Source organism: Mustela lutreola, chromosome 3, assembly GCF_030435805.1.
Source record: "Mustela lutreola isolate mMusLut2 chromosome 3, mMusLut2.pri, whole genome shotgun sequence".
Classification (NCBI taxonomy): Eukaryota; Metazoa; Chordata; class Mammalia; order Carnivora; family Mustelidae; genus Mustela; species Mustela lutreola.
The window spans coordinates 182,258,855-182,269,609 of record NC_081292.1 but is presented as its reverse complement, the minus strand read 5'-3'; the positions used below and the strand labels follow the sequence as shown (position 1 = coordinate 182,269,609).

At 50.0% G+C, this 10,755-nt stretch overlaps 1 protein-coding gene across 1 annotated transcript; it reads left to right on the top strand.

Annotated features, from left to right (window-relative positions):
* The first annotated feature begins 61 nt into the window (after positions 1–61).
* Positions 62–5,716, top strand: RETREG2 (reticulophagy regulator family member 2). The gene is made up of 9 exons (XM_059168005.1): positions 62–461; positions 745–851; positions 1,917–1,947; positions 2,297–2,432; positions 2,842–2,926; positions 3,242–3,385; positions 3,542–3,636; positions 3,797–3,932; positions 4,194–5,716. Exons 1-9 carry the CDS (start codon positions 181–183, stop codon positions 4,820–4,822), a joined length of 1,644 nt encoding a protein of 547 aa, XP_059023988.1. The 5' UTR covers positions 62–180; the 3' UTR covers positions 4,823–5,716.
* Positions 5,717–10,755: the final 5,039 nt, after the last annotated feature.

Genomic DNA, 10,755 nt, shown 5'->3' with positions numbered 1-10,755 from the left:
CCTATCCCGGCGGTTAGGGTGCGTCACGTGACGGGCTCCGCCGTCCGCCGTCACGTGACGGGCCTTGGCGGCCTCGGCTGCGCTCTCCGCGGCGTGCGCCCCCTTCCGCCTGACGCGCCCCCGGCGGCGGCCGCGCAGCCCTGGCTCCTCGCGGGCTCGGGCGGCGGCTGCGACGGGGCCATGGCGAGCGGCGGTGGCGGTGGTAACACCGGCGCGGGTGGAGGCCCGGGGTTGGGCCTGAGCCTCGGCCTGGGCCTGGGTCTGAGCCTAGGCATGGGAGAGGCCACCGGCGAGGCGGAGGAGGAGGCGGCCACGGCCGAGGCGGTGGGCCGCCTGGCCACGACGCTGTGGCTGCGGCTCCGCGGCTGGGAGGCGGTGCTGGCGGCAGCGCAGCGGCTGCTGGTGTGGGAGAAACCGCTGCACAGCCTGGTCACAGCGGCCGCTCTCAACGGCCTCTTCTGGTAACGGCCGCGGAGGAGGAGGGGGCGGGGCCGGGCAGCGCGGGCGAGCGGGGGCGGGAGGGGCCCGGGGCACCATTCACGGTCCCAGGGTTGACACCTGCCCCGGTGGAATGACCCCCTTCCCCCGGCTGTTGTCCGTCGGGGTTGCCCCAGTCCTCTATCTCGGGTTTCGAGTTAGGCCTGGAGGTTCGCGTTCCCCCATCAGTGGGCGCTTTTCCACCTTTGGCGATGGATGCGGGAGTCTCTCACCCACTCACCGCCGAGGTGCCTGTTTCTTCCTAAGGTTGCTGTCTTCGTCGTCCCTCCGGCCCTTCTTTCTACTCAGCGTCTCACTCTTGGCCTATTTTCTGCTGGATCTCTGGCAGCCTCGCTTCTTCCCTGACATCTCAGGTGAGTGTTAACTTCATTCAGCAAGCCCCGTCGTGCACTTGCTTTGTGCCTGACCCCGCTGGGTGGGCTGAAAGGGGAGGGAAAATGGACAGCAGGCAGTCAGCTCCCAGGCACCACCACTTCCCCAGTCCCGAAATGGAGAATTTCCCTCTTCCCTCTAAAATCAGTGTTGAGTGTAGTAGTTAAAGAGTGTGGACTGTAGAGCCACATTACCTGGGTTTTGTTGCTTGTTCTGCCATTTGCCATGCATGTGACCTTGTAAGAATCACTCAATTTCTGTTAACCTCAGACTGTTTCTGTTAACAGTTTTCTCTTTTATGAAACAAGGAGGATAAAATTTACTAAGCAAGGAGATGAAGACTGAATGAGTCAATACTGTTATGTTTGTGGTAGAGTTTTGCGTGTTTTGGGGATCACAGGAGTATTAGGTTCTGTTTTGTTATTGTTATCCGTGGGTCTACTAAATAGGTGTTCTAGGAGCAATTAGATGTCGGGCTGTGTGAGCTGCTTGGGATGTAAACATGAATAAAACGTGTTTGGAAAGAGTGAAGTTTGGAGTGCTTGATTGGCTCAGTTGGTAGAGCGTGGGACTCTTGATCTTGGGGTTTTAAGTTTGGGCCCCATGTTGAATATAAAGGTTACTTAAAAATAAAATATTTGAAGAGAAGAATGGAGTTTAAAGAAAGAAACGGGCGCCTGGGTGGCTGTGGGTTAAGCCTCTGCCTTCGGCTCAGGTCATGATCTCAGGGTCCTGGGATCAAGCCCCGCATCGGGCTCTCTGCTCAGCAGGGAGCCTGCTTCCTCCTCTCTCGCTCTGCCTGCCTCTCTGCCTACTTGTGATCTGTGTCTGTCAAATAAATAAATAAAATCTTTTTTTAAAAAATCCTTAAAAAAAAATAAAAAGGAAACAGATATACAAGTACAAACAACCATAACGATGCAATTTTTCTGCAACTGCCATCTGAAGAAAGTGCTCCGGGTATATAGAGTAGGGGCAGCTATTCCTGCCCCGGGGAGTGTCTCCCAGAGCCCTACCACTCAACTAGTTCCTTCCTCTCTTTATAGCATCATCTCCAGAGGAGCCACACTCTGACAGGTGAGTGCAGGCCACCTCTTAAAGACAAATACCCAAACCTTATCTTGCTTTGGTGCCAGTGTCACCACGGTGCACAGCAGCTTCTGCAGGCACATACCCCAGTGTAGCAAATGGACCGGCGACAAGTTTGGTCCTGGGTTCCTGTTTATGTGTTTGGGTACCTGCTCCTTTACGGGGCAGAGGGTTGGAAACTCTTGGTTTTGCTTCCCCAAGATCAGAACAGCCTCCCTTTGGGAGGTGGGGTTGTCCGCTCGTTCAGAGTGAAGAACTCATTGGCATTCTCAGAGGGATTTGAGTGCCTAGGAAGCTGGTGTCTGAGGCCTCCAGGGGTCATGTCATGTCTCCCCAGTGAGGGTGCGGGGTCAGGCGCCCGGCCGCACCTGCTGAGTGTGCCCGAGTTGTGCAGATACCTGGCTGAGAGCTGGCTCACCTTCCAGATTCACCTGCAGGAGCTGCTGCAGTACAAGAGGCAGAATCCAGCTCAGGTAATCTCCACGCCCTAGAACAGTTTCCTGCACTGTGGGGAAATAGAGGCGGGTGGGAGGCGGGGAGGGGTAATGTGAAATCCCTGGCTAGACACTGAAGGAAGAGGGCTGGAGCCTTTCTGAGGCAGCCTTCCCCGGTGGTGGCTTGGTGCAGAAGTAGTCTCATTTCAGGGAAGACGTGTTTGATGTGCTTACACTGTTTCTGGTCAGGGCAGAACAGTTTGCATTATAGGTGTTTGGTGATGTCTAGTGTAAACTTCTTGAACTGGTGGTCTTCGGCATCCTCTTGACTAGACTGGATGCCTGCATCCTGAGAAGGCATACACCCCTCCTTCTATCAGCTGAGCAGCAGTTTCTTGCCCAGATAAGTGGGGCATATTCCTTTTAGACCCTCTGCTCTTCTCTGCAGTTCTGTGCTCGAGTTTGTTCTGGCTGTGCTGTGCTGGCTGTGCTGGGACACTATGTTCCGGGGATTATGATTTCCTACATTATCTGTAAGTAGGGTTTAACCCCTGCCTTTCTTGAAGCCCTCTTCTCCTCTCTTACTGGACTGAATCAAAGAGACTGACTGACTCTAAGGGAGGGTGGTTCTCTCTCTCTGTTTGGTTATCCATTTACGGAGATCTCCAGGGGCTGCTGGTGTGTTAGTAATAGCGCAAGAGTAGTCTGGGGAGGAGAGTAGTAGATGTGGAGGGAGGAGGTTGGTACAGCCTCCAGAAAGCCTTCAGCCTTTTCTTTTTGGGAACCGATTAAATGGGGCCCTTATGAAATAGACTTCAGGAGCTCTGAGTGAACCCTCTGCCCCCTAGTGCTGAGCATCCTGTTGTGGCCCCTGGTGGTTTATCATGAGCTGATCCAGAGGATGTACACCCGCCTGGAGCCCCTGCTCATGCAGTTGGACTATAGCATGAAGGCAGAAGCTGACGCCCTGCATCACAAACACGATAAGAAGAGTAAGGGGCTCCCATACCCAGGAGGGGTCCTGCAAGGGGGGCGTTGGGGGCATGGCTCATGAAATGTCCTGGAACTTACTTTCCAGTTTCTGGGCTGTGTTCATCCCCCACCACTGTCTCTGCTTGGTCACTGACCTGCTGTTCTTGTTTCTCTAGAGCGGCAGGGGAAGAATGCACCCCCCGGAGGTGATGAGCCGCTGGCAGAGACAGAGAGCGAAAGTGAAGCGGAACTGGCCGGCTTCTCCCCGGTGGTGAGGTCCAAGGGAGATGGGATATCAAATAGAAGGTTGGAGGAGAATCTGCATTGGAGCAGCTTCTCCTCAAGGGGGTGGGAGTCAGTGGGGGGTGGTGCTTTTGAAAAATTCTGTCTTTTATCTTCTCACCCGTTGTGTCATTCGGGTTCTCCTGCAGGTGGATGTGAAGAAAACAGCATTGGCTTTGGCCATTACAGACTCAGAGCTGTCAGACGAGGAGGCTTCTATCTTGGAGAGCGGTGGCTTCTCTGTATCCCGGGCCACAACTCCACAGCTAACTGATGTCTCCGAGGGTATGAGAAGCCCTTTACCCTTCCATTCTTCCTGTTCTTTGTTGTGGTTATTGGCTGTGCTCTCTGGTTGTCACCCCCATAAATGTTTTTTTTCTGGGAACTGATCCTCTAATGTGACTTAAAGCTTCTGAAAGACTTTAAGATCCAAGGCCTGGTCCAGTATTCCATGTCCTGAGTCTCCTCCTTGAGCTAATTGCCTTTTGGGATGGTTCAGAACAGCAGGCCCATCCACCCATTCCTGACCCTTTGTGTCTGGCACAGATTTGGACCAGCAGAGCCTGCCGAGTGAGCCAGAGGAGGCCCTAAGCCGGGAGCTGGGGGAAGGAGAGGAGACAGAGCCAGCCCCTCCTACTGAAGACCTGCTGGGGCTCCCTCAGGCCCTCTCAAGGCAAGATCTGGACTTGGAGGAGGAGGAGGAAGATGTAGTAGCCGAGGAAACCTTGCTTCGGCTCTCATCCCCCCTTCACTTTGTGAACACGCACTTCAATGGGGCGGGCTCTCCCACAGATGGGGCGAAGCTCTCCCCTGGAGGACCAGTGGAGACACTGAGCCCGGAGGCAGTGAGTGGTGACCTCACCACTGCACCGAGCACCCTGTCACCCTTACTTTGCCTTGCTGAAAGTGACCCGGTCCCCTCCCCCTCAGTGCTCCCACCTCTTCCCCAGGACTTGCCCCAGCCCCTTCCTGCCCCTGAGGAAGAGGAGGCACTCACCACTGAGGACTTCGAATTGCTGGATCAGGGGGAGCTGGAACAGCTGAATGCTGAGCTGGGCTTGGGGCCAGAGACACCCTCAGAGGCCCCTGATGCTCCGCCCCCTGCATCCCTAGGGCCCGACACCCTGTCTCTGGTACAGTCAGACCAAGAGGCTCAGGCCGTGGCAGAGCCATGAGCCGTGGGGGAAGGAGTTGCAGGCGCAGTAGGGTTTCCTGGCTAGGGGCGTCACTGTTTCCTCTTCCCTGCTCTAGGGAGAGGTCATGTGTGGGGAAGCTGGCTGTCAGATGGTAGCCAGTCCACCCTCTGCCTGCCTGCCTGCCTGCCTGCTGTCCCAGGCCTGGTATGGTGCCCGTGCCTGGGACTGGTTTTAAGTTTGTAAATAATTTTACACTTGGGTTAGTGGATGTGAACAGGGCTAGGGAAGTCCTTCCCACAGCCTGCACTTGCCTCCCTGCCTCATCTCTCTTCTCATTCCACTATGCTTCAAGCCCTGGTGGTCTGTCCCTTTCTTTTTTCCTCCTATCCTCAGGGACCTGTGCTGCTCTGTCCTCGTGTCCCACTGGTGGTTTAGTTTGGGCACTTTATCATTCTCTCCTGTCCCATGTTTCCCTCTGCTTTATTTCCTGGCTGTGTCCTGTCCTCAGCAGCTCAATCCCCACTCTTGGCCAGCTCCTCCTTCCCAGCAGGCCGTGGCTAAGCTTTTGGGAGGCCCCTGTCTGGGTGGTACAGACTAACACTGGGGTGGTGGGTCAGGCCAGTGGTGATGCGCTTAGGCCACTGTCACCCATGTCAGCTCCGCTGCGCCGGTGTCCTAGTTCAACATGGCCTTCCCTGATGAGGGGGGAGAGCAGGAGTCCTACAGCATGTGTGCCAGTGCTGCGTTAGTGAGCAGGAGCTCTGTCCTGTTGGGACAAAGGGCTTTCCTACTATCCTAGGAAGGAATAAAGAGACTGCTCTCTGGGGGCCACAGATGGTCCCAGTGTGACAGGATCCCCTGTTAGGGTCAGGAGGTGGACAGTAACATCTGTGTGGGTGTTGACTGGAAAAATAAAGTGTTGATTGGCTAGAACTGCTGCCTGCCTGCCTGCCTACGTGCTTCCCTCCCTCCCTCACTGGGAGCTGCCTCCCACACTGCTCTGTTCCCCCCCTCCTCACTGCTCCCAGTGTCCCCAACCCCCTTGCTCCTGGTGACAGACTTACCTTGGTGCAAAAAAAGGCCAGAAGCAAGCATTCCCCCAACAGCCTGAACTTGCCCCTAGTCCTCTTCCCTGACAGTGTGATACGTTTAGTGAGATTTAGCATGTGTGAATAAAGTATATGCAGGAGGAAACTGCCTCGTCTTCCCAGTCGGTAGAAATTGAAGGCTGCAACAGTTCTTTACAAGCCTGCCTACAACGTCCTCAGAAGTCCTTACCCATCCATGTGTTACCGATTCGCTCCCTTGGCATGATTTGTCTATCCTGGGGACCCAAACACGTAGGACCTAATGCCCATATCAAAGCTGATTTGAGGCTGAGGTACACTGAAGGAATAGTATCTTACACTAACTGAAGGCATAATATGTGCTCAGCACTCTTCTGATTGATGTTTTGTGGGGTTTTTGTTTTTTTTTGTTTTTTTTTTTAAGAGTGCGCTAGGATGGCGGAGCTGGAGGGGGTGGGGGGCTGCAGGGACAGGGGGCGGAGGAAAGAATCTCAGGCCCACTGTTTTGAGCGCAGAGTCTGACTGGGCTGTATCTCAGGACCCTCCGACCATGACCTGAGCTGAAACCAAGAGTTGGACACTTAACCGACTAAGCCACCCAGGCAGCCCAGTGATTTATATTTAGTAAGTCATGTTTTTCCTCATAATCTTGAGATACGTACTATTTGTAACTCCATTTTACAGATGAGTTAACTTCCTGAAGGCCACAGTCCTAATAAGTAATGGAGTCAGGATCTAGACGTCAAGCAGTTTGGCTCCAGCAGTCGTGCTGGAACAGGAAGCCCCTGTCAGTTGAAAAGGCACAAATGGGAAGATGTCCAAGGACTTGGGAGCCATAGAGAGCCAATCTACTATCTCAGCTTCATAGAGTGAACTTAGCAGTCCTTGCTCTTTGTGGGGAAGAACAATATTAGAGAAAACCCTGACCTGAGCAGAGGGCCTCTTCTGCCTTCAGCTGGAGGGACTGTCTTGCTGCCTGACTTTGGGGGTTGACTTATATGCCGTGTCTCTCCTAAGTGTGTGGGGACATTTTCCTTCTCTCTTATTTCACCTTTGCCTGGGAGATCATCTGTTAGAGTTGACTGAGGCCCTGTCCTCTGCCTCTAAGGAACATGAACTTTTAATCATCTGGAGGTTTCAGAAGGGAATAGGAAAACAGTTTTAGTCCACAAATAGGAAATTGAAGAAAAATAGAACCAACTGGCTGCCACACGTCTCACCTTTAACCCATCTCCTTCTTAAACTTACAGTCTGAAGATGAAGCCAGAAGTCTCAGTTGGATCAAAACATTCATCATAGATTAAGAGTTCCATGAGGGTCAAATCTGGACATTCACCTTGGTCTGATGGTTCTTACATGTTTATCTACAGTTTTTTTTTTTTTTCATTAACAGGTGTCCTGGATATTTTCTGCCCCATGATGAAAGGGACAAGAAAACTTTTCCTATGAGTGAAAGAAAAATGAGCAGAAATGTGAAACCTATAATTTAGGCTAAACAAAAATCACCTGTAGAGTACAGGCTGGGGCAAGGAGTAGGTTACATTTACACTGGAGGGAAGGGCCATGCGCTCTAGTTACCTAGACATTCCGACAGCTAAAGGTGTAAGGTGGCTGGCCATAAACTAAATTTTAGTCTGCATTACTGGAAATCCCGTTTCCGAAGCAAGAGAGGTAATACTTGTATGTAGCATGCCTTGCACAGGTTAGAATATTGCCAGGGATGGCTTGCTGGGCTCATGGACAAGCTGACAAATTACAGTGCGCTCAGAAAAGGATCATCAGAGATGAAGGTTCAACATGGTCCAATGGGGAACTGTGGAGGGAACAGAGAAGGTTCCAAGAAGGGGGAGCTGAACTGAGTCACATTAGCTGCTTTCCTACTCTGAAGGGTGATCTATAGGACTTGAGAGGGCAGAAATGAAGTCTTCAAAAAGAATTTAATTAGTAGCAGTGCTGGGCAGATTTTGTTTTTCTGGTCAAGGGTTATTGCAGAACAGAGTACATGTACATGTGATCAAGGATTAACTGTTAATTTCATCACGGAAGGACTATCACCATATGGCTTTGCTTTCAATGGCTGACTTCAGTTTCCTTGGACTTCCTCCTCCTGCTTCCTTAAATGTTGGTGGTCACTGAGCGTGTCACTGGTTCATTTTGCTTCTCACTGCCTGGGCAATTTCTCGTGTCCACCCATTCAGTTTCCACTCCCGTGCTGATGACCTCTGCATCTTAGCTCAACTCCATGCCTGGAACTCCCAATGACGCACCTCACTTGAACATCCCATGGGTACTTTCTTCCCCGCATATAGAAAACTCTTTCCACGCTGCCACCCCACTCCCCAAAACAGGCTTCTTCTTTATTTTCCGTCTTGCTTGCTGGCACCCCCAACCACAAAGGGCTACTTCTCTCCCTAATTCCACATGCAATCACCAGTTGCAGCTAATTGGATGTCCTAGTTATTTCTTGATTCTGTCACTTGTACCACAGCCCTGAGTCACACCCTCCTCATCGCTTACCTGACATACTAGGACAATTTCCTTTTCCATACTCTTTTTTTTTTTTTTTTTAAGATTGTATTTATTTATTTGACACAGAGAAAGAGACAGTGAGAGAGGGAATACAAGCAGGGGGAGTGGGAGAGGGAGAAGCAGGCTTCCCACTGAGCAGGGAGCCACATGTGGGGCTTAATCCCAGGACCCTGGGATCATGACTTGAGCTGAAGGCAGACGCTTAATGACTGAGCCACCCAGTCGCCCCCCTGCTCACACTCCTATCCACCATGGAAATTCATATCCCTAAATGTGACTAGATGATTTTAATATACAAATTTGATGACCTTTCTGCTATTTAATATTGATCAAAGGCTCTCCTTCTACAAACTTTCATTCAAGCTTTCTGGTACGGTTAAAAAACCTCTGAGATATGTCCCTTCCCCCTCTTGGCCTTTTTTGTTTTTTGTTTTGTTTTGTTTGGGTGGCAGCAGTGGTGGTGGTAAAACAAGAAGGGAATTTATTTGGGGGCACCCGGATGGCTCAGTCAGTTAAGCATCTGCTTTCGGCTCATGTCATGATCCCAGGGTTCTGGGATCCAGTCCCGTATCTGGCGGCCTCCTCAGCAGGAAGCCTGTTCTCCCTCCGCCTGCTGCTGCTTCTACTTGTGTTCTTTCTGGCAAATAAATAAATAAATAAATAAAATCTTGAGGGAGAAGGAGAAGAGAAGGAGAAGGGAATTTATTTCAGTGAGGCCAACACTGGGTATGCCCTGTCGTGCTTTTTACACTACAGTATCAAACTCCACAAACAGCTTGTCCTTCCCTCTGCTGGGTTGTACTGCCCTCCTCCACCCCTGCTCTGCACACAAACACACTCCTTATCCCTCTGGCAAACACTTCACTTGTCTTTTAGTATGAACTTTAGGTATACTCCACCTACAAAGACTCCCCTGATGTCTCAGGTCACCTGCCCCCCCATATCAGACTGGCTTTCCTAGTGTTACCTCAGTGTACTTCTGTTTTTCCATGCATCACACGCAATCTTCATTTTCTCTATCCAAGTGTGGTATAGAGGATATATAGGTATATGTGTATATGTATAACTTCCACTGAAATGCTTATTCTCATTTTTTAAAAAAATTTTATTTATTTATTTGACAGACAGAGATCACAAGCAGGCAGAGAGGCAGGCAGAGAGAGGGGGAAGCAGGCTTCCTGCTGAGCAGAGAGCCTGATGTGGGGCTTGATCTCAGGACCCTGAGATCATGACCCGACCTGAAGGCAGACGCTTAATTCACTGAGCCACCCAGGCACCCTATAATGCTTATTCTTGAAGGCAGGGACTATATTTTAGTCATCTGAATATTCCCAGAGCCTAGCACAGTGCCTGGCACATACTAGATGCTCAATAAATGTATGTTGACCTAAACAAAAGTGTTTGAACTTTGGAAGCAGCCAATGTAAATCGATTTTGGTGATTGGTACAGACGCATTGCCAGTAGATACCTTGGCTTTGTCTGTTATTTTTCTAGCATAGATGGTAGCTAAGTTAAAGTAACCTTCACATAGACTTGCGAGCTCTTTGTTCCTGGACTAGGCCAAAGGCAATGAAAATGACCTAGATTTAGAAGTTCATATTTGTTGGGCGCCTGGGTGGCTCAGTGGGTTAAGCCGCTGCCTTCGGCTCAGGTCATGATCTCAGGGTCCTGGGATCGAGTCCCGCATCGGGCTCTCTGCTCAGCAGGGAGCCTGCTTCCTCCTCTCTCTCTCTCTGCCTGCCTCTCTGCCTGCTTGTGATCTCTCTCTGTCAAATAAATAAATAAAAAATCTAAAAAAAAAAAATAAAAAAAAAAAAAGAAGTTCATATTTGTTGTTTTGGAGCTAAAGGCTTTTCTGAGTTTAAAGTAAGATTGCCCAACTGACTTGATCTTTGTGATTTTATCAAGATATCATATTATTTCAAAAACAATTTTGACCAAACTATTGAAACTCAACTAAATATTTTGAACAAAAATCCAGTTATATGTATTAGTGCTTGATTGGAAAAAAAAAAAAAAAAAGTGGCTCCGCAGAAATGGGATAAAGTTAAAAAGAAATCTCAGAGTATTTTTTTAAGTGTGAAAAATGAGTTGATCCCCTTCAAAATTGTCCACTTCATACAAGACAATGAAAAACCAAGAAACTGTTCAAGATTAAAAAGGAGACAAAAGAGAAATTACAATAAATGCAAGAGATGGTCTTGGTTGGAATCCTAGGTGGGAGAAAAAAGTTACTATAAAAGACACTCTTGGGGCAACTGGTAGAATTTGAAAATGGATTGTATATTACATAAAATATTGCATCAAGATCAAACTTCTTGACATTCCCTTTGTTTATATAAGAGAATATCCTTATATTTAGGTTAGACAGTCTA